The sequence below is a fragment of the Symphodus melops genome, assembly GCF_947650265.1.
Source record: "Symphodus melops genome assembly, chromosome: 21".
Classification (NCBI taxonomy): Eukaryota; Metazoa; Chordata; class Actinopteri; order Labriformes; family Labridae; genus Symphodus; species Symphodus melops.
The window spans coordinates 17,549,649-17,572,963 of record NC_136711.1 but is presented as its reverse complement, the minus strand read 5'-3'; the positions used below and the strand labels follow the sequence as shown (position 1 = coordinate 17,572,963).

Genomic DNA, 23,315 nt, shown 5'->3' with positions numbered 1-23,315 from the left:
TGAGAGCTGGAGACATCATGTATATGCTACCATTGCTGTTTTATTCTGTTTTTAACCAATTATTCAAAAACCATGTAGCATGTAATCTATAATCCCCTCATTCTTGAGGTATCTACAGATCGATTGTCATTTACTGACTCTACAGCGTTGACTGTGTCCAGGCTTGTTCCGTACTCACTATACAGTGAACTTTATGAGGTAATGCCTCCTAAGACGAAACATTTACAGTTCATACCAAGAGGTAAGGTATGGAACATATTTTGCATGAATTTAACTGTCCATTCCTAACATATAAATATCTCCCCTTCAAGATCCCCAATTCTTGTCTCTCTTTTATCTTATATTATTATTAAATGTGCATATTAAATTACAGAAAACAGTTTGGATACAGTTTGGTACAGTTTGGTGGTACGCTTGATAACAGCCATTGAGGGTTTAAAAATATAGAGCACACTGACTGATTTTATTTGAGATAGTGTACAATCTTCGCCGTCACACCCTGTAATTTGTCTGAAGCAGGTGGGCCTACAATGGGCTCCACGTGAACAAAGCATGAAATGTCTGTGGAGAAATGTATCATTTGAAACACTGAACCAACATGGTGATGGCACGGAGCAAAGCATGGAGCAAAGCATCAACAGAAAAGGGATAGTTACTTCATCATACAGCTACAAGTGAGACAGTAAAGTCAAAGGGGGACGTGCAACATACAAATAAATGTCCCTGAACAACTTAGAAAAGATGGAAGGAAATATGCCTCCAGGCACAAAAAATGGAAACCAGTGAGAGAGAGAGTGAGAGAGAGAGGAGAGAGAGAGAGAGAGAGAGAGCGAGAGAGAGAGAGGGTTTGGCTTTGTTAAAGTTTGGAGCAGCAGAGGCTCAGAGACTTACAAGTAGAAACACGTGGACAAAGCCAGGCAGATGCTACGTGTTGCTGGCTACAGCTCATAAGGCTCGCAGGGGAATGCAGTTTTTTAACTTGTGCTTTTTTTCGTTGCATTGCAAACTTTAAAGCTGCGTGTGAGCCGTCGTATTCAGAATGAAGCTAAACAGAATCTGTGAGGTTTCATTAATGCACTGATTAAGTAAGGCCGTCGTTTTTTCGATCATGCAGCGTTAATGTTTCATATCAGAGCTTTGTGAGCGGGCCCCTCCTGAAGGTTTAAAACACTTCAGCTTCAGCTTGTGTGTCTGCATGCATCCCCTCTGTCACAGGAACAAAACAAACATCTGAAGCCTTGACTGTGAAGACACCTTTTCCCACCACCTGTTACATCGTTGGTTTTTGTACTTCTACAATGACAAACTTTGAATTTCCTCCCCAGAGTCGGGAACACTGTGTTGCTCCGGTAGAATTATTTACGCTTCTTCTTCTCTCACTGCCATAAGAACACAAGCACAGTGAGGGATTTCCAGTGATTGCAGTTACTGGCAAAGCTGGGAGTTTTGAATTCCTTCTGATTCCTTCGGTCGATGGACCAAACAGCGACAATTTCTACTTCAACTGTAAGAAAACATGTAGCTCCATAGCTTCAACTCCCTAAACTTTTTTCCTGAGGGATTTCACCCAAACCACCGTCTGAACTCTGAGAGACTCGCCACAAAAAAATATATTATAGTTTGCAGCAACTCTAAACACCAGAAAATTACCAGTTCTATTTTAACAGTGTCCTGTGAGCTTACGTTTCATTTCACTCACCGAAAGTCACTCAGAGAGGACGGCTAAGACGACAACTCCATCTTTAAATCTGGACCATTACACACATTCAGAACACACTTAAAGTTGTAGTGATAATGTGCTGAGAATAATAAGTTCAAATCACATAGACAGCAAACAGGCACAGGTCTTATCGGGTGGGTTTCCTAACAGACTCACTGCAGGACTTCCTTATTTTCATTTTGCACAGAACGAACTGACATTATTAACAATTCTCCTTTAATCCTTTTTTCTTCTCCAGCCCCAAAAGAAAAACTCTCTCAAGGATGGGTGTGTTTTATCTTGAAGCTTCCACAGCCTGCACACTTTAAATGCGACTTGTGTGTGCTGCAAACAAAAGTTAGAAAAATCAAACTCTAGTTAGACAAAAAAAGGAAAGTCCTAAGCGGACATGCAACCATAATTTTTCTTAAACTCTGTTTTAGTGTGACAAGTACTTTTCTGTAGTTTTTCCTGCGATCTCGACATATTCATGTCCTTATCTTAAGATAACAACGCTGGTGTTCCTGTGATAATGTGTTTTCTTCCTGGAGATCTTGTGACAGCAACTAATTATCAGGGCAAATCCAGCTGTGTTATCCCAAGATAATGAGAGAGAAAAAAAGAGAGGTCTCGGGGAAATCAACTGAAGTGTACCGAGTAATGGACTTGAGCTTGTATACAGCACAGGTCGCACCTAACCATTCACACAATGACAGCAGAGGCTGCTATGTAAAGTGACCATCAGAAGTAACCAATCCCATTTATACACACTCATACGCTGCTGTGATCCGAAGTAGATCCGGAGTAATTCGGGATTAAGTGCCTTGCCCAAGGTCATGCTGCCGCAGGAGCTGCAGATTGAACGTGCATCCGTTCGATTGAGAGATGACTGACTCTACCAACTGAGGCACATTGGAGGCACGTCTGCTTCGAGCTTGTATTCTTTACACAGATTTTTGTATCAACTCAGAGCAAGAAGAAGTCCAGAAAAGACCAGCTTGAATCATCTTTATTGTGTTTTATCCTCACCCAATGAACAGTTGTGTTCGACTTTAATTCGAATCTGCAGCGCAAGAAAGCCTGTTCATTCATTCTTACATAGGATGCATAGAAGAAGCATTTCCATGATCCATAAAGATGATGTTATCCTGAGATGTGCAGTCCCTCCCTGAAGAAAGTGAGGAGTCCCTGAAATGGAGATTGACAGCTGTCAGTCTGTTGGGCGGGTTATTGGATCCGCCTCTGAACATTCATTAGAGGAAGAACAGCTGTTTCAAAAATACCTGCTGACTCCCAAAGTTACATCCCTAAACACACACGCTTCCTCGGAGTACAATAATCTTCACCTGCAGCTGAGCGGATAAGGTTTGCATTTGCAAATGTCGGATCAGTCGACAAATACTTAAGTGATTATTAGAAATACAGAAGCAAACATGAGACAACACTCAGTGACATTTAGCAAAGTTACAGTGGCAAAAAAAAAAAAAAAGAAAGTCCTTTTAAGAGGCAGATACTTTGGGCAAAACCAGACTCAACATGAGCTGCTCTCTAATGGGATGGGAGGAAGATGCAGGAAGAAAGATATAGACAAACTGGGTGGTCCGTAGCAGCACGACCGTCCCCACTAACCATCCCAAGGAACCTACAAGATATGAGCACAATTCCAAAGGAGAGAGTAACACCTCCCGTGTTACATTTAGAGACTGTAAGTACCACGAGGAGGCATGAACTCAGCTGCTCGAATACTAAAAAAACACAGACATTAATCACAAACTATATTGTCTCTATGTCATCTATAATTAACATTATAATTCCTTTCAAAACACACAGCGACCCGTCAGACTTGGCCTTGAACTTGCACTAGCTAACTCTGACATCTGAAGAAGCTGACTCCAGAGGATGTAGCGAGTAATATGAAAGTGGGGTGAATGTGAGACTGTTTCCATTGATTTGATGACGTTTTTTCAATCAAGAGGCTTCGGGGAAAAAAGAAAGCAACGTTCACTTAGCTAGTATCCAGCGTTTATATCTCAGCTTGGCTCTTCTTTCATCTGCCTTTAATGTCCGATTAAATCCTTGTTTCTTTAATGTGTTCCTCTTTAATAATAAAACTTTCAGTTCGGCCTTGTTTGGCATTCAATAATACTGTTGTGTTTTTTTTTTTCATTCTCACATTTTAATAACTTGTTGATTAAGCCAGGATGGAGCAGCCTAACTGAAATAAGCTACATGCCTTTAGAAATGTAACGACAGTCATTGTAATGAATAAATATATCTGCATTGCTTCCGGCTTGTCAAAACGAGACTGTTTAAAACAAAAAGAAAGGAGATAAGAGCAGGGAGAAATGTAAGGTCAAACCGGGCCATACTGTAGTTGTAGAAGCTGCAACGTGTCCACAGAGTAACCAGACTGCTTTGTGGATGTGCCAACTTTTCTTCTTTGCTCTCCTCCCTCTCTGACTCCAACATCATCAGAGGGACATGCCTCTTTGGAGAAAGGCCTCTTTCAACACTGGATGTTGTACACACTTTTTGTTTTTTAATGAATTATGGATTAATTGAATGAGAGTAAAGATGAAAGCAGAATGGTATTTTGATTGTATGAACTGTTGATGTGCCTGATATTAAGACAGAAGTTAACAATTGAGAAAAGAATCAAATGTCATCATAATTTTCTGGTTAGAAGTTTCCCCTTCTAATAAAAAAAAAAGTATTTTCCTGGATTTACAAAGTAATATATTTAATCATGAAGAGACTGTTTTGTACAGCTTGCTTGATTTGCTGTTGCCTGCTGGTGCTTCAGACTCATGGTGTTAAGGCTCATATAAAATAATGATTATTTCATGAGCTGAATTCCACCTCGAGATGTCTGCCAGGTGCATTAACTCCAAAATACTTTTAAAACGCATATTGTAGAGTCAACAAACTTGTCAGGAGCCTCAAATTATTTACATCTGGATGATTCTTCGTGCGTAAATTACGCACGTTTTATGCCCCCACAGACCGCTGTCGCCTTCTCGAGAGAATAACGGAGCCCATGTTTTTTGATTAACTGGAGCAATTTGAAATGAAGAACTGAAATGAAACCAATACGCCGCTGCTTGGCATGTTTAATAAATCGGAGCTTAATCGAGGATAAAGCTGAACGTAATCATCCAGTCCAACATCAGATCAGCTGTGTCTCAGTCTGGATGCCGAAAAGATAAAACACCATAAATAAGTCTCAAAAAGAAAAGTCCATGGACGGGCAGATGATGTGAGAACACGTCTGCACGGTGGCAAGTGGTCGTGTGTGTGATGAGTGTCTTCATCCTCCACGTTTGAGCTGAAACGTGAACTTGTTTGACATGTTTTAAGACGGCCCCCCCTCCCAGATGAAGGAGGGACTCTCTTACTTGAACATGTTCAAGTGATGGTGTGTACAGGACCTCCCCAAAACTTCTGGCATATAAAAGCCAAGCTAAGTCATTTGTTTAGGCAGTAGGGAGTTTCTGCTAGGGTCTGGATTGGAGTATTACGCAGACCGGACCCTACCGTATATGAGTGGTGTCTGAGGAGAAAAGAGGATTCCCCCCTTTGTCGCAAAGAATCTACATGTCTAATATTTAGACATGTTCAGCTTTGTGGATATTCGGTTAGCGCTGCTGCTCAGCGCAGCAGTGCTTTTGGTCAGAAGTCAAGGCGAGGATGATCGTAAGTATAACTTTAACGCATTGGTTTGAGTTGTTTTGGGACTGTGGCACCCTCAGGACTTGGATAGCCCGTAAGGATGCTGAGCAGTTTGCTGGAGCTGATCATCCTCTACAGGATACCTGACACCTCTAGGCTGAGAGTTGGAAAATTTTGTTGTGCAGTAAGACTTTATGGTTTGAGGGTTTTTGGACATTTTGGATGCGAATAGGAATCTTTAAAAGTTTGCTTCTCTCCTTGACGCGCACGCACAAGCACGCTCACTGTGCGTGCGTGTGCTGGAGCGCACACAAGAGTGGAGCAGCTGCACTTTCTCTAATGAGCAATGTGAGGACATTGGGTTCGAAGGGAATTGAAGTAAAGTAGAACAATGAAGTAAAAAGAACAAAGACAAACCCAGTTGATAAGATTTTGCTCATGTTATATTGAATGCAGTTTTCACCAGTTGTTGTATTTCCCCCCCTGTATCTGCAAAAGTCTGTGGATTCCAATGCCCCTCTAGTTTAACAAGTAATTTATCACAGTGAGGGAGGTTTGGGGGGAATCAACAATGAAAAGAGGAAAGACTTTCCAACTGTTTTCAGGTTAATTTTTTGGACTAAAGTTTCATTGGAATGGCGCATCAAATTTGACATCGTCCTTCAGTTCATGTAAAAGTCGACTTACCAAGTTAAATAAAATTACAATGGAAAAAAAGTCTGACGTCGACGGTAAAATAGTCTAGACATCTATTAATCATCATTCTGAGGAGGGTGCGGAATCCCTACTTTAGTGGGTTGCCAGCGCCTCACAGTGGCAAAAAGTGGAACTTTCTGCGTTCATCCTCCAAACCCTCTGTCCTCCCACCTCCAAGGCCAACCTCACATCCAGCAGCCTGAAATGTAATTAAGGCCTGGTGAAGTTTTCCACTTGGAGAGGGGAAAAGTCTGAGCCAAAATGTTGGCTAGTGACTATTAACTCTGCAGCACACCAAGGCCTGGAATCATTTTCCAGGCTAAAACAAAACCTAAAACTTTCCATACTAGTTTGTTAATCCTATAAGACGCTCTATTCCCTTTATAAACGTGTAACATCAGTCACAAATCATCAGATTCAGTGAGAGACATTCAGTTAGTTATGGGTCCTACTGAGGCCATATTTCAGTTTGAAAGGTACAGACTGACCACCAGATTTATAACTGAACTTCAAAAGCTAGAAAAGTTAGAAAAGTACCTCTGACCTCTGCATGGCTGAATAATCATGTAACTGAGTATGTTGCTGTTTTGGAATCACAGTATGATGTCTGATCACATCTGGTTCCCATATGGTGCACATCTGTGCAGATGTATCCAAGACACCATTTCATTTTGCCAGCTCATCTTATAAACACAAGTGTTCCAATTTCACACTTTGAAGTATTTTTCAGATAAACATGGAATTGTTCAATCCCTTATTTTATCTTCGTTCGACTTCATTACGACCAAACTCACCGTGGTTTTTCTCCTCTCAGTCACATACGGCAGCTGCACATTAGATGGACAGTTCTACAACGATAAGGATGTATGGAAACCAGAGCCCTGCCAGATCTGCGTCTGTGACAGCGGAACCATCATGTGCGACGATGTGACCTGTGAGGACACATACGACTGTGCCGACCCAATCATCCCAGAGGGAGAGTGCTGCCCTGTGTGCGACTTCACACCGGGTACTTCACCTTTTTCTTCCCCCTCTCCACCAAATCTGTGGTCCATTAAGCTTTTTGGCGCCACCTAGTGCCACCCACAGCAGCTCTGGCCACAAATGGACTTAAGGCCCTAAGCCTTCCTGCTTTCCAGAGGAATTTAACTCGCTTTGGATTTACCCTTTGTCCATTTTATTTCAATATGCAATCTTTAAGAATGGATTATTCCTGCTTTTTGCTCAAGTCTGGCATGCAAATGTTATTTCCCAGCATGCCATCTTGTGCAGGGAACCCTGCTGTGTGCAACAGGGCCTACACACATCAGCCAAAAACATGACCTCATGTCACCGCATGTGATATAGAAACGCCTGTTTTACTGACTGCTATATTGCATGATTTTTTTTCTCTCATTCTCGTGAACATGTTCCCGTTTTGAAAGTCATGAATTGATCTCTCATATAAATAAATGTACAAGAGGTGCTGACGTATTCTTTCTCTCCATTGGTTCAGAAGACACCGTGGCCCCTCCAACAGAGGTATATTACCCTTAAACTTTCTTTGATACTGTAAAGTGTGAGATTTAAAGTTTATATTGGTCTGTGCTTGGAGATTCTGCCATTGTGCATCATGTTTGTGATGTATATTTTAAAATGTGGATGAATCTCTGCAGCATAGCCTAACTCCCTTTTCATCTGTCTGTAGGACCCAGAAAATGGAGAGCGTGGTCCACAGGGAGACCCGGTAGGTTTACCATCTCAAACTCTCATCATATGACAAACTGATCAGGACGACTGTTCAGTCTTGTCTTTTAAATATAAACTAAGATTTTTTTTATTTTTTTTTAACAATAGAATTATTTTATTCAACAAACTGACTGTGTCTATGTTTTTATATGTTCATATCTGTCAGAGGCATCATTGCCTATTTGACAACAATTCAATACAAATCATCATCTCTTCTTCTCTGCATGTGATACGTTTCATTAACTTTCGATATTTTGAATGATTTACCTCATTTTGTCTCTGGGCCGAAAAAAAAGTTCTCGTAGTGTTTGTCCATTTCTGCTGGTGAGACACTTAAGAACGTATCCGAGTGGTTTTAATAAACTGCTGTGATGTAATATTTGCACATGACCTTTGATATCTAGGTCACAAGGTCAAAAGGTCACCCAAAAACAAACAGTCACATAATGCAAATTGGTGAATAAAGTAAGGAAGTTATATTAAAAATGTAAACAACAGAACAGGAATAACAACATTACCATACTTTTCTTCTTTTTTTTTTTTAAAGTTAGACAAGGTTCAAACACTGGACTTACTAAATTCTAAAATTAGGAATTAAATTATCATAAAATATATTAACAAAAAAAATTGTTCAGTTTTCTGTTTGCAGATATTCTATATCACTTTCACATTTTATTTTTTGCCGCACTTGAAGATTAAACGCATTCAGAAACATTAAACTACGACTTTTTGAACTGCCATTGTCTGCCTCGTTTGCTTACAGGGTCTTCCTGGACCTCCTGGCAACGATGGATTTGATGGACAGCCTGGCCTTCCCGGACCTCCCGGCCCCCCTGGCCCCCCTGGCCTTGGCGGAGTGAGTATCTTTCGATCACAACACCCAGGAAGTCCTGCGTGTTTTTATAGAGAAGTGATGCATCTTAATACCTTTGAGAGTCTCTTCGTGGCTTATTTCTAACATCGTCAACTTCTGCATTGATTCCAATCCAAAATTCTCCAAATGAGAAAGGAGGCTTTGTCTTAGAGAGAGGACACTGGGATATCATCTCAGTATTTATCTCATCATTAAGGGTACAGAAAACACTCCCTGGTCATTCAGTCATTTTATCTATTTATAATTGAAAGTTGCCTGATTCAGCTCTAGGATTGAACATTTCTTTCCTCGTAGCAAGTCTTACTGCTTGCTGAAATAGAAATTTAAAATCTTCAGGGGGGGATTCAGGGCGGACATACACTACACCAGAAACCAATCACGACGTCAGTGTGTTGTGACTGTGGGGGGGGGGGGGGGGGGAAGCATCCTTCAGCTGTCTAATGTGATGTACATGTGGGAAAATATTTGAATACTGACACTAATAAATGTTTTCCAACGCTTTCAGAACTTCTCTCCTCAAATGAGCTACACTGACCACTCCAAATCCAGCGGCCCACCTCAGCCTGGCCCAATGGTACGAAGGCCTCGCTCTCTCTGCACCCACCCGTATTCCACTTTCAGTGTGATGATGCGGATCAGTCCACACAATCTAAAAGCTGTCTTTCCCCCCTTTCATTAACAGGGTCCCATGGGTCCTCGTGGTCCTCCTGGACCCCCTGGCTCCTCTGTAAGTACTCCCTTATCGACTGCAGGACAGTTCAGATTCTCAATTTACCAATGCACTCAATGTTTAAAAATGAACAGGCAAGAATCGTAGAGCGTGAGCCTTCAGTTTTTATGTCATGCATCAAATTCATGACTCAGCTTGAAAGATAAAAGTATAGTGGCCGAAGTGATATCGTGTTAATCGTTCCTTCTTGTTGTCAAACAGGGTCCTCAGGGTTTCACTGGCCCTCCTGGAGAGCCTGGTGAGCCTGGAGCTTCTGTGAGTATTCAAAATATTTTGTTCAATAAATTGAATCGAGAAGAAATTTTCGACCTTTAATCAGGGCAGCCAGTTAATCCACACATCTGCATGGTTCTATTTTACTTCAAAGTTGTGATTTATTCCAGCTGTGTTATTGATCATTTCTAGTTCTCCCTATACTCTTCATCTCTAGTCTCTGGACAAGTCATCATAAAAGCCTTCTGAGTTATTAAACAGCACTTAATAAACTAGAAGACAGCCCAAAGTCGTCGTTCATTAGCGATAATCTCGTCTTTTATTGTGTTTTATTTTTTAGGGTGCCATGGGCTCTCGTGGTCCATCTGGCCCCCCTGGAAAGAACGGAGATGATGTAAGTGATTAATAATTGTCCTTCTCTTGTTTTACATCACACTATTCTGTCGATGCTTTTCTGTTATTTTCATGTGTAATTCAAGGGCAGACACAGCTACCAATGACCAATCATTCTGTCTTTCTCAGGGTGAGCCCGGCAAAGCTGGTCGCCCCGGTGAGCGTGGCGCTGCCGGACCTCAGGTGAGTGCTTCCCTGTGAGAAGAAAGATCAGGAGATGCTCTAAATGTGTGGTCGTCCTTTCCTAATAGTTGCTTTTTGTTATTGGGAGTAATGCATGCATGCATTTTTTTGTTTTTTTGACACACATCTCTTGTTTTCTTTCCTGCAGGGTGCTCGTGGATTCCCCGGAACCCCTGGACTCCCCGGCATCAAGGGACACAGAGTGAGTCTGCAAAACACCTGCCCCCAAATCCAACTTCTCCAACACGTTTTTTTTTAGTTGGTGATGTGCGGCGGCTGACCTGATTGATTTTGTGAACAGGGTTTCAGCGGTCTGGATGGAGCCAAGGGAGACGCTGGACCTGCTGGCCCCAAGGTAAGCAAACAGGAAGTACTCGCCAGATCCACAATCTCATCATCGATTGAACGACAATTGAAATGTGTTTAATATCTGTGTTTGTCTACAGGGAGAGTCTGGTGCCCCTGGTGAGAACGGCATGCCCGGTGCCATGGTAAGTTTCTGCTTCAACACAATCAATTAGATGACACATGAATGTTTGTGTTCAAAAAACATACATTAGAGATCCGAGGCAAGGCTTTACATTAAATGTGTCCTCACTAGGGTGCTCGTGGTCTTCCTGGTGAGAGAGGACGCCCTGGACCTCCTGGCCCAGCTGTAAGTTGTCCTTCTCATGTCTACAAGTGTCACCTTTGAATCTCCCAGCTGCTTCAATAAAGTTTTAAGTCCATTTCCGCAAATCCTCTCTGAGCTCTTAATCTGCTCCTCCTCTTCTTCAGGGCGCTCGTGGTAATGACGGCAACACTGGCGCTGCTGGACCCCCTGTAAGTATGACGTCCGACTCTTTCTACATGCATGACTCGTTAACTCGATAGATTGTGATGATGTCATTACCTCATGCAATACCGTTCTTCTCTGCAATGACGTTTATGAATGTTATTGTGTCCAATTTCAGGGACCTACTGGACCTGCTGGTGCCCCTGGTTTCCCCGGTGGTGCTGGAGCTAAGGTAAAAGTCCATGTACTCCAGATATATTGTTTGTTTCAATTCCACTCAGACTGAGCAGAAATACACACTCTCCCAGGAGCTTGCTAGGTTTTTGGGCCCTGAGTATAGAGCATTGTAAAGGCTGCAATTCCTTCAGTTCAATCAGATCACTTCATGTGGTCAAAAGGAAAAACATAGCGGTCTGTAAAGTAGCAGACTCATCAAGTGACATAAAACTAGCAGAACAGAAAAATCTAATACTGTTTGAAACGCAGGAGAAATAAGACATTAGAAGTTATCAGCCATTCACCTCCACTTTATCCACCTGAGTCACTCTGATGATCTAAATTTGGTCGTCATGTGACCCTGAGGACACTTCTGAATGCTAATGCTAACGCTAACGTCTAGCCCTTCTTTTCCGCTCTGCAAAGTCATGCATCTCCCTAAACTGTGTCCAAACTGAGCACCGCATTTTAGGCCTGATACTTTACACACCAGGTGAACACTGTAGCCACCAGATGGCACCTTACCTCTCCTCCCCGAACGACAGGCATCAGTGAAGGGATGTCTTCAAACTCTGTCTGTAACTCTGACCTGTGATGAAGACGCACACACACACACACACACACACACACACACACACACACACACAAACACACATCTCATATTAACAGGAGTAGAGCCTAGCTTGACACACTACAAAAACACTGTATAACATGTTGTGTTATGTTTACATGTTGAGTTTTATTAACGTCTCTAAATGATGTAGCTTAGTTGCATATTTGCCATTATCGGTGTTGCGATGCAAAGATGGATTCCTCCGTGAATGATTTTTTAACTTACGCTATTTAAGCTGCCGATTTTTGAAGCCTTCGTTGCTCCTCTTCCCAGGGAGAGACCGGTCCTCAGGGAGGTCGTGGATCTGATGGACCCCAGGGAGCCCGTGGTGAGCCCGGTAACCCCGGACCTGCTGGAGCTGCTGGAGCTGCTGTGAGGAACAATCTTCTTTCCTACATTCTCTCAAACTTATAGAAAAACTACTGAATACTTTAAAAATGGTGTTCGCTCCCTCTCTCATCAGGGTGCTCCCGGATCTGATGGTCAACCTGGTGCTAAGGGTTCTCCTGTAAGTATGAAACTGAATGATTGCTTTTAATCTCAATCTCAATCTCTCTCAAGTTTTGGGACATGTCCTCTAATCACAGTCTGTCCTCTCCTTAGGGTGCTGCTGGTATTGCTGGTGCTCCTGGTTTCCCTGGAGCTCGTGGACCTGCTGGTGCTCAGGGAGCTGTCGGTGCTCCTGGTTCCAAGGGTAACAACGTGAGTAAAGGATCGATTTTGGGAATTTTCGAATCAAAAGTCACAGAATGTTATTCAGTGTCAAATGGACCCAAGTTCTCCTGAGAGCCCATAAATAAAACGTGTGTTTCTGCCAACAGGGTGACCATGGTGCTCCTGGTGTTAAGGGAGAGCCTGGTGCCAAGGGAGAGCCTGTAAGTTTCAAAATATACTCTTGTCTTTGCTTTTATTCCGTTTGATTTGTAGGAAGTGTCTCTAACCTCCTGACTTCCTTTATCCTTTGCCAGGGCCCAGCTGGACCTCAGGGACTCGCTGGTCCCTCTGGCGAGGAGGGAAAGAGAGGACCCAGAGGAGAGCCTGGTGGTGCTGGACCTCTTGGACCCCCTGGAGAGCGTGTATGGGACTTTTTTTGTTTCTTTTCATGTTGTGACTTCCTTTAGAATCAGAAGATAAACCAATCTCCATGTTGATACCCATGCAGCACATCTGCACATTTACAGTCTGTTAAATTCCCAGGGGGATGTACTCCTGAAGTTTACGTTTTCACTGCAAGGCACTTGTTCACTTTGTTGGCGTGTGTGTGTTTCCATCAGGGTGCCCCTGGTGCTCGTGGCTTCCCTGGTGCTGATGGAGGTGCTGGTGGAAAGGTGAGTCAGTGAATTTATCTAAGCAGGTCTACAAAAAATTAGTCAAGCTTCGTATTTCGATCAAACATTCGCAAAACTGTAGACATTTGTATTTAACGAAGGTTTTGTCAGTTGTTCGTAAGCTAAAGTGGAACCATGAAAGCCACTGACATGTGCATTAGGTCAAACTCGTTACCCATGAACATGAATGGTTCGTCTGCTTTCGGTCTCCTAACTCTTCTTCTCTTGTCCGACAGGGAGTCCCCGGTGAGCGTGGTGCCAACGGTGCTTTGGGACCTCAGGGAGCCACTGGTGAGTCTGGAAGCACCGGTGCTCCTGGCGCTCCTGGATCCAAGGTGAGTTCTGCGACACGTTTCATCCGGTGAATTATGCACTGTGAAACGTCTGTTTGTCTGAATCGATGTCATATGTATCCTTCTCTCCATAGGGTATGACTGGTAGCCCCGGAAGCCCCGGCCCTGACGGCAAAAGTGGACCAGCTGTAAGTTCTGACTCACAATAAGTTTCTGATGATGGCCATGAATATGATGAAGAACAATCCATTCAAACTTTACCAGAGCAGTCAGTGTTCTCCCTCGCGAGCCTCATGATTCTCATAATGTCCTGCAGGGTGCTCCCGGACAAGACGGACGCACTGGACCTGCTGGCCCCGCTGGATCCAGAGGATTGCCTGGAGTTATGGGATTCCCCGGACCCAAGGGAGTCGCTGTGAGTGAACCCAATCTGTAATGAAAACACAAAAAAACCCAGCTTTTTAAAGATGTCCGTCAAGAATAACTGATTACCGATTAAGGTTGTCGAAATATTCAATACTTTCATCCTTTTTTTTAATAACATGTTGTTAAGTCTCCTCCGTCGGGATGATCCAGGGTATTAATGGTGCTTAAGCTTTTTTTTTTTTCAAAAAAACTACAAATAACTTCAGTGATATTTTCATCCTGAAGCTGCCAGGACCACAAAAATGCGTTGCCAATTTATTTCTGCAATTTAGACTGTTTGGCTGCATTTTGTTCGTAATTAAAAACAAGAAATTACTCGATATTGGGTGCCATTTTTGTTGCCATGGTATCAGAACAGATAACAATATCTTTCTTTTTTGTATCTTTACTAAATTCAAATCTAGTATTGCGACATCTCCAGTATCCACATGTTGATGTTTATGCATACTAGTTCTGGATAATAACTCAGATATGAGATCAGCGTGACACCTGTTATAACTTAGATCAGTGAATCAGAATAGGAGACTAAAGTAGAATCTCCAATACTGCAGGTGTAAATGTGGATGTTGTTGTTTTTTTTTTAACAGGGTGAGTCTGGTAAGCCTGGTGAGAGAGGACCCGCTGGATCTGGTGGTTCAGTTGTAAGTACCTTCATGTTTTCTCATATAAATCAGACTATGTTTGAGTCAAATGTGTTGTTTTTAACGACAGAAATACACCTCGTAACGTGTTTGTGTTTTCATTCACAGGGTGCTCCCGGCAAAGACGGTGATGTTGGTGCTCCTGGATCTTCTGGCCCTGCTGTATGTATCCCATCTACCCTTCTTATTGCAGCCAACAGATAAAAAAAAAAAAAAACCACATTGATACACATTTTCTTAATATTCATTTCTTTCTTTCTGTTTAGGGACCTGCTGGAGAGAAGGGAGAGCAGGGACCTGCTGGTCCTCCTGGATTCCAGGTAGGTGTTTGACAGTGTCTCAGCAGCCTCAGAGTGCCGTCTGGCAATGTGTCTGCACTGTGTCATAAGTCTAGTTTTTAACACATATGCTTTCTTTGTGTCTTCCTTGTGCAGGGTCTTCCCGGACCCCAAGGTGCTACTGGTGAGACTGGCAAGCCTGGTGAGCAGGTAAGAGAGTCGAAATTTCTTCATAGTGTAGCTTTGTGATGCCTTTCATTTCAGTTTTTTTTCCTTTTGTATTTGTATCTTTTTAACCCTGTTTGTAAGGTGTCATTGGGTTTTTTGAAATTTAATTTTTTTGAAGTTTAATGTTCATGTTAGCTCAGTAAATAAGTCTCCGTGACAACCATCTCCCATCTTCCTCGTTTGTCAGGGTGTTCCTGGTGAGGGTGGACCCAGTGGCCCATCTGGACCCAGAGTGAGTATCTTCATCATGAATACAAAAAACAAAAAGTGATTCTAGGCATCTCTCTTTAAACTCATAGTGACTGATGTGATCCCTGTCTCATGTAGGGTGACAGAGGTTTCCCTGGTGAGCGTGGTGCTCCTGGTATTGCTGGCCCAACTGGACCCCGCGGTTCTCCTGGCTCCCCCGGTAACGATGGAGTCAAGGTGGGTTTAAAACGTATAAAGTCGGAGAAGCTCTAATACACAATACAGCATCTCAACATTCAGTCCAAACTGAAACATAAAGGTTTCAAGGTTTTATAAAAGGGGTTAAAGAAATCTTCTTTCTTTTGATTGTCCTGCTTATTTCCTGCTAAAAATTATTTAGCAGTTTTTATATCTTAAGGTTACGTTCAATGGTATTCAGATGTTACTTTCAATTACTTGCAATCATGAAGCAGCATAGATTGCTGCTTCATGATTGACATATAATCACAGTAGAAACTGCGACAAAAGGAGCACTTAGAGCTTTACATTTCATTAAAAGTCTGAGATAACATTTGACAATCAGTGCATCCTTTATTCATAAATACACAGCTGTTTTTTTTGCAGCTGATTGAATAAATAAGGAAGTAATGTGTTGATTTATTTTGTCTTTGTGTTTGTCTGTGCAGGGAGAGACTGGTGCCAACGGTGCCCCCGGTGGTCAGGGAGCCCCCGGTATGCAGGGAATGCCCGGTGAGCGTGGAGCCTCTGGCCTGCCCGGTGCCAAGGGAGAGAGAGTAAGTACTAATTACACCATTCAGTTTGACTCTTTAAAATGTATTAATTTAGCTTCACTGGAATCGCCTTAATCAAGTATGATTATCGTGCAGCTAGAGGTAACTCTATATTTCACATTTTATCTGAGCTTATGGGAAACCCCTTCTGATGCTCTGATAATAATCCTTTTCAGGAGTTTAAGCAAAATGAAAACGCTTCTCCTGTTGGCTACAGATGCTTCTTAATAAATTAATGATCATTAATCTTCAAGTTATTTATTGAAGTCTTTCTGGTTTAGACCCCCCTAGTTTGAGTTATTATGGGTGACCAGTTGCAAACCAGCAAGATTCAAACATCCGAAATGTTCAAAGTCTTTGTAGTAAGACAAAGGGGAGGCCAGTTAAATGAGGGATTAATTATATCCAGGTCTGGTAAATATTGAAGCTTGATCCAAAGACAAACTGGACTTCCGCCGCTCGTCTATAAGCTGTCTTGAGTTCTGAACTATTTTGTGGACAGAGCTAGCTTCTGTGGATAGTTAGCATGCTAATTATCAATTATTCTTCAACCATGTCCAGTTGCAGATATATCTAAAACTACTCTTCAGAATGATAGCGACATATTGATCCAGGGCTTTACAGCCCGGACAGTTTGCTAGAAGTCTCTTCGTAGCTTTGTGAATGTACAGCATCACAGTTGTGTTCCTGCAGCTGAATAAGATGTAGATATGCTTTTAATAAATCACCACTTACTGAGTATTAACTTTCTCTTTCCCCAGGGTGATGGTGGTATCAAGGGAGCTGATGGTGCCAGTGGCAAAGATGGCGTGCGTGGAATGACTGGTCCTATTGGACTCCCAGGACCCCCTGGTGCTCAGGGTGAGAAGGTGAGACAAATGTTTTGATCCTCGCTGGATGGTTTGGCTCCACGTCACTTCCTCTTTTTCATATTATAAGTTCACAGTTGTTGTGTCTTTATGTGTCTGGACTTGGTCAGTTGTGCTGACCTCCTCTTCTTCATCTTTTTTTTGGATTTTAGGGTGAGGGTGGTGCTGTTGGCATTTCTGGACCCTCCGGTCCTCGTGGTGCCCCTGTAAGTTCTCCTCCAAACACACCTGATTCAGGATTAGAAAACAAGCACAATATATACTTTTTTAGACACCATCATTGAGAGACTGTAAACCTGACCCTGAACCTTTCTCTCTTTATGACTCTCACAGGGCGAGCGTGGAGAGGCTGGACCCAGTGGACCTGCTGGATTTGCTGGACCTCCTGTAAGAATCCCAAACATTAACATTTAAACCGGTTTAGAGGTTTTTCAAACGCAGTTAAAAATTACAGCTCCATTTAATAAGCTGCACGTGTTGAAGTCTCTATTCTTTTTTCTTGTCCCACCTCAGGGTGCTGATGGTCAGCCTGGTGCCAAGGGAGAGGCTGGTGATACCGGACCCAAGGGAGAAGCTGGTGCTCCTGGACCCGCTGGAGTTGTTGGAGCTGCTGGACCTCAGGTCGGCACACACATTTATTACCCCTTTGTTTTATGACTCTAATTGTTGCGTGTATCATTTTTTTAACCTGTGAATTGTTTCTTTTCTTCAACAGGGACCTTCTGGACCTCCTGGACCCAAAGGTGCTCGTGGTGGTGCTGGATCTCCTGTAAGAATCCCATCAACACGTGAGCTTTTGTCGAATGATGTAAAAAGTGATGCCTTTTTCCTCATGTCTTCTCTCTTGGTGTGTTTTTAGGGTGCTACTGGTTTCCCCGGACCCGCTGGAAGAGTTGGACCCCCTGGCCCCTCTGTATGTTTCTCCTGGTCCACACAGCCTTTTTTTAAAGAACAACAAATGATGCAGCCATGGAGCTGTGTTTGTTCTGGCCTCCATCATGGGCTTCAGCAGAGTTTAAATCAATGACTTTAATCCTCTGCAGGGAGCTGGTGGACCCCCTGGACCCGGCGGACCTGTTGGCAAAGATGGAGCCAGAGGAGGACGTGGTGAGCCCGGACCTGCTGGTCGCCCTGGTGAGGCTGGTGCTGTTGGACCTGCCGGACTCAGTGGAGAGAAGGGATCCCCTGGTGCTGATGGAGCCCCTGTGAGTTTCCTAGCATGAGATGATCACAGATATTCACAATGATTTTTTTATTCTTCCATGATGTGTCTTCTAAATGCCTGCTGGTTTTTTTTTTCTGCTCAGGGTTCCTCTGGTATCCCTGGACCTTCTGGTATTGCTGGACAGCGTGGTGTTGTAGGTCTCCCTGGACAGCGTGGAGAGCGTGGTTTCTCTGGTCTGCCTGGACCTGGTGTGAGTTTTAGTGGATTAAAAGCCTTGCAGTTGCACGCGGTTCACAGAGAATGATTTAGTTTTTCTGATTTTTTTTAATCATTACAAGCAGTTCAAGCCTCAATTGACCTTTAGATATCTTAAAATAAGATGCTTATCTGGACGTGTCATGTGGCTGGTAATCACGATCAGCAGTAATTTAAAATGAGACAAATACACTTAAGATTGAAGTCTCTGAAGCTACTGGATGCCCTCCCTTTCCTCCGGATCATTCCTTTAAAGATGCCTCAACCTTGCCTTTCTTCAGGGTGAGCCTGGAAAGCAGGGACCTTCTGGACTTGTTGGTGAGCGTGGAGCCCCCGGACCTGCTGGACCCCCTGGACTCTCTGGTGCTCCTGGAGAGGCTGGTCGCGAGGTAAAATCTGCCGAACACTCGCTCTGAATCAGAGTATGTGTTACACATGCACACTGCAAGTTCAGCTACTGATTCACAAATATCAATTTCTTAGTGCTAGCTGTCGTTAGCACTGACAACCAGTTAGCAGAAGGAGCTAACCATTGAACCATTTAATGATTGACCATACTCATTGCTCTCCCACAGGGATCTACCGGTCATGATGGTGCCCCTGGTCGTGATGGAGCTTCTGGACCCAAGGTAAAACTTCCCATCGTCTTGAAGCCCCAGATAACATAACATTTTCTTTCCTCCATCTTAGCCTTAGCCTCTCGCTGCATAGCATTCTCTAACTGGAAATTTGCATATATAGGGAGACCGTGGTGAGTCTGGCAATGCCGGACCCCCAGGACCCCCTGGTGCTCCTGGACCCCCTGGAGGTGTTGGCCCCTCTGGCAAGACTGGTGACCGTGGAGAGTCTGTAAGCCCCTCTTTGTGGATACCTTCATTCTGATGAAAAAAAGTCTTTTAATTGAACCTGCTCTAATCTTCACATCATTTCTCCAGGGTCCCGCTGGTCCTGCTGGTCCTACTGGTCCCTCTGGCATGCGTGGCTCTGCTGTAAGTCCATCCTGACACAATTTGCACCACTAACTTAGAAACCCAACATTTTAAGATAGGACTTCAGGTTTGAGCTGATTGAAAGCAGGTGGTTGAGCTATTACGTGCTCTTGAATTTGTATTTCATTAGTTATCCCAAAATTCAGCAATTTTATCTCACATAGCAATTTTTTTTCTCCTCCTGTGCAGGCCTAATGCATACCTCCTGTTTTCTCCATTCAGGGACCTGCTGGAGCCAAGGGAGACAGAGGAGAGTCTGGTGAGGCTGGAGAGAGAGGCCACAAGGGACACAGAGGATTCAGTGGCATGCAGGGTCTGCCTGGACCTGCTGTAAGTAACGACTCCAAAGTGATGGAGAATGAAGCTAAAGTTTCAAACAATACCAGCATTATTTTCTCTTTAGGTCATGTTGAAGTTTTTTTTTGCAGGAATGCATTGTACACATTGTTTGATATCCACACTGTTCTGTGTGTAGGGAGGACATGGAGAGAGAGGACCTGCTGGAGCCTCCGGACCTGCCGGACCAAGAGTAAGAACACCTCCTTAAGTGCACTAACACACAATATAATCAGTCACTAGTGTCTGTCTTCAGGGACACAGCTGAAAAACAGTAGAGCATTCTCAAACTGTTACAGGAAGAGAGAACAAATATTGAACTTCCTGTTTCCAGTCCCCAGATTGTCTCCAATTGTACAGTGAAACATTTTTCCTTCACTGAGCATTGTACCCCTCCCCATTTTTATTTCAGCCTCTATGGGATGCTCTTTTTATACCCAGCCATGTCATTGACCTGTTGCCAGTTCATTTCACATCTTTTCCAGTTTTTTTTTCTTCGTTGTAGCCATCGTTCCAACTGTCGAAAAATGTGTTGCTGGCATGAAATTCAAAATGGGATTTAAATTGTCCAAAAGGCGAATCAATGCTGTTTTTTAACGTTTGTTGTTGTTGATGACATCTCAATTACATATTTGGTTTCAACTTGTGATAAATCATCACGCTCTGTTTTCATTTACATTTTACACACACGCCCCAACTTTTCAGGATTGTATGTTGTATATGACTAACACATGTTTTAATTCATTGTTGCACAGGGACCTTCTGGATCAAGCGGCTCCGCCGGTAAGGATGGCATGAACGGTCTGCCTGGACCCATCGGACCCCCTGGACCTCGCGGTCGCAACGGAGAGATGGGCCCTGCTGTAAGTTCAACTGTAATCTTCCTTTCACCATATACTACTACATGTAGACACTTATTTAAACCCACGGTGTCTCCACACAGGGTCCCCCTGGACCTCCTGGAGCCGCTGGACCCCCTGGACCTCCCGGAGGTGGATTCGACTTTGTCAGCCAGCCTCTCCAAGAGAAGGCCCCCGATCCCTTCCGCGGTGGCCACTACCGCGCTGACGATCCCAACATGATGCGCGATCGTGACCAGGAGGTGGACACCACCCTCAAGACCCTGACCCAGAGAGTGGAGAAGATCCGCAGCCCCGACGGTACCCAGAAGAGCCCCGCCCGCATGTGCCGCGACCTGAGGATGTGCCACCCCGAGTGGAAGAGCGGTGAGTGCAGATCAGAGCTCCGGAGCAGCTTTGAGAGGAATCACGTCAGGAGGGATGAACTCAACCTGTTTTATGCTCCTCTGGTTCAGGCATGTACTGGGTGGATCCCAACCAGGGCTCCGCTTTGGATGCCATCAAGGTCCACTGCAACATGGAGACTGGCGAGACCTGCATCTACCCCAGCACCTCCACTGTCCCAATGAAGAACTGGTACACCAGCAAGAACGCCAGAGAGAAGAAGCACATCTGGTTCAGCGAGTCCATGACCGGTGGATTCCAGGTAAGGACCCCAAAATAAAATCATTCTGATAAAATGTCATTTTCAAAAAGAAAGTTAAACGCTGCTTTCTTTTTAAGGCTGCTGATGGCCTCATAGTCTTTCTTATTATAGCACGTGGTGACGAATTAGTTGATGTCTCACTGACGCCAGTGATAAACTGAAATGTGAACACCGGGAAATATTTTTAAGAATTCTCGTTGCACTTAATGTCCGCGTTCTTTATGACACCAACGTGTTTCAGATCAGACCGTTTCACTCTCAATTAAAAGTGTGACATGAGGATTATTTAGCTAAAGTGTACGATTTATGGACAGATCCATTTTTCATATCTTGATGTACATTATTAGAACTTATTTTGTCTCTTTAAAACATTCTCAAACAATGCGACACCAGTGGATGTCCACATTTAAAACACACTGAACATACAGTCCTCTCACCTTCTTCCCCTCTCCGCCCTGCAGTTCCAGTATGGCAGCGATGGAGCTGATCCCGAGGATGTCAACATCCAGATGACCTTCATGCGCCTGATGTCCAACCAGGCCTCTCAGAACGTCACATACCACTGCAAGAACAGCGTCGCCTACATGGACTCCGCCACCGGAAACCTGAAGAAGGCTCTGCTCCTCCAGGGCTCCAACGATGTCGAGATCAGAGCCGAGGGCAACAGCCGCTTCACATACAGCGTCAGCGAAGATGGCTGCACGGTAAGTCCGCTGAAATACATCAAAGACAGCCTTCGAGAGGAGCCAGAGTTTTATCCTCGCGACACTTTACCGAGCAACTTCTGACTCTTTCTGCCTTTCTCTCCTCCACAGTCACACACTGGCACATGGGGCAAGACAGTCATCGACTACAAGACAACGAAAACATCCCGCCTGCCCATCATTGACATTGCTCCTATGGATGTTGGTGCAAGGGATCAGGAGTTTGGCGTCCAAGTTGGCCCCGTTTGCTTCTTGTAAAAATGAAAGAAATATGGACATGACATTGTTGTTTTGTTTCTAGCAGTCATCTCTAAATCCTTTTTCCTATGCATTCAAAACTCATTCGGCTGCCATTGGTCCACATGCTTAAAACCACTCGACTGAAGACGGTGTTTATGTTTTTTTTTCCCAATCATGAGAAGTTTTTTTTTTTGGACTGCTACTTCAACCAACCACAAGGACACTTTAAAAACGAATCTTTTGTTCCCACTGGCAACAAGAAAATAATATATACTTGTGTAAAATTTCCCCCTGCAGATTGAGAAAAAAAAAAAGAAAAGAAACATCCACTCATGCAATGAAACACAGGTGACTTTTGCCATTTTCTACCACTGCAGAAAGGACATTGAAAACAACAAGTGAAATGTACCATTTTTCTGGTGTTGAATAAATTGTAAAAAGTGTGAAGTGTCTTCTTGTGCTAAATTTGTGGAAAGAAAAAAAAAAAAAGCACCCGAATGTTGCACAGAAAAAGGCAAATGAGAAAAAGAAGCACACCTTCATTGCAAAAATGTAGATGGCTACCTCATAACAAGAAGTCACCCTGAGTTTTTTTTTTTCTTGACTGAAAAGGGTTTATTTTACACGAGTCTATTGTGGGGAAATCAAATCAACAAATCAAAGGTGCTATTACCATTTCAACGAGGTCCAGCTATTAGTGTTTGGCGGTGAAAAGTCTCGCTGCCATACTGTAATTATTGCCACTAATGCCTGCAGAACCTTTGGTGCTACTAAATTGACTCATGTTGTCTATGCAGTGCAGTTGTTTTCTTCTTAAGTGTTGGTTTGATAGAAGAGGTCCTCAGAAAAAAAGGGTGATCACTGCATATGTAATGCATGCAATCATGTCTCTGTAGATAAAAGCAAGTGACTCTGGTTCAACATCATTTCCCTGCTCATGTGTTCAGTGTTCATCCTTCTGTCTGTTTATTTTTCGCCCCCTGTGGAAAACTCCTCTTCACTAAAAAAAGAAAAAAAGCAAAACAGCACACATCCCCCTGCCTGTTGTTTATGTTGTTTGTTGATGTCTTTCACGAAGGGTTTCTTAAAAAAGAAATTGAAGCAGACCCACTTTCATGGTTTAAAAGAGAGATTCTGTACTTATTTTGTACATGTATAATAAATTGAGATGTTTTTAATTATTTTGGGTGCTGAAATAAAGCATGTGAAGTGGTCTACTCAGTGGCGGATGTTTTCACTGTCCTAATTTGCAACTGTTGTGAAACTGACCCCAGGTGTTAGCACTTCA

The 23,315-nt window shown here is 43.4% G+C and overlaps 1 protein-coding gene across 2 annotated transcripts; it reads left to right on the top strand.

Moving 5' to 3' along the window:
* The first annotated feature begins 5,168 nt into the window (after positions 1–5,168).
* Positions 5,169–23,248, top strand: col1a1b (collagen, type I, alpha 1b). 2 transcript variants are annotated; one of them, XM_079372500.1, is made up of 51 exons: positions 5,169–5,392; positions 6,879–7,073; positions 7,563–7,585; positions 7,752–7,790; positions 8,556–8,648; positions 9,172–9,240; positions 9,349–9,393; positions 9,598–9,651; positions 9,950–10,003; positions 10,132–10,185; positions 10,334–10,387; positions 10,487–10,540; positions 10,632–10,676; positions 10,787–10,840; positions 10,963–11,007; positions 11,139–11,192; positions 12,063–12,161; positions 12,253–12,297; positions 12,393–12,491; positions 12,611–12,664; positions 12,758–12,865; positions 13,064–13,117; positions 13,354–13,452; positions 13,545–13,598; positions 13,727–13,825; positions 14,424–14,477; positions 14,586–14,639; positions 14,744–14,797; positions 14,912–14,965; positions 15,171–15,215; positions 15,311–15,409; positions 15,859–15,966; positions 16,725–16,832; positions 16,985–17,038; positions 17,166–17,219; positions 17,346–17,453; positions 17,548–17,601; positions 17,692–17,745; positions 17,876–18,037; positions 18,140–18,247; positions 18,534–18,641; positions 18,828–18,881; positions 18,994–19,101; positions 19,188–19,241; positions 19,464–19,571; positions 19,717–19,770; positions 20,333–20,440; positions 20,521–20,803; positions 20,893–21,083; positions 21,545–21,787; positions 21,899–23,248. In XM_079372500.1, the coding sequence occupies exons 1-51, from the start codon at positions 5,311–5,313 to the stop codon at positions 22,043–22,045; spliced, it is 4,353 nt and encodes a 1,450-aa protein (XP_079228626.1). In that variant the 5' UTR covers positions 5,169–5,310; the 3' UTR covers positions 22,046–23,248. The 2 variants fall into 2 exon arrangements, with proteins under 2 accessions (XP_079228626.1, XP_079228625.1); XM_079372499.1 differs by having other exon boundaries at positions 7,560–7,585.
* Positions 23,249–23,315: the final 67 nt, after the last annotated feature.

What these genes read in the sequence shown, in the direction of transcription:
- col1a1b (XM_079372499.1), top strand. Translation starts at nt 5,311, where the DNA reads ATGTTCAGCTTTGTGGATATTCGGTTAGCGCTGCTGCTCAGCGCAGCA. An exon ending in AAGTCAAGGCGAGGATGATC is followed by an intron (nt 5,393 to 6,878) that starts GTAAGTATAACT and finishes TTCTCCTCTCAG; the next exon opens with TCACATACGGCAGCTGCACA. An exon ending in TTGGAGCTGCTGGACCTCAG is followed by an intron (nt 17,454 to 17,547) that starts GTCGGCACACAC and finishes TTTCTTCAACAG; the next exon opens with GGACCTTCTGGACCTCCTGG.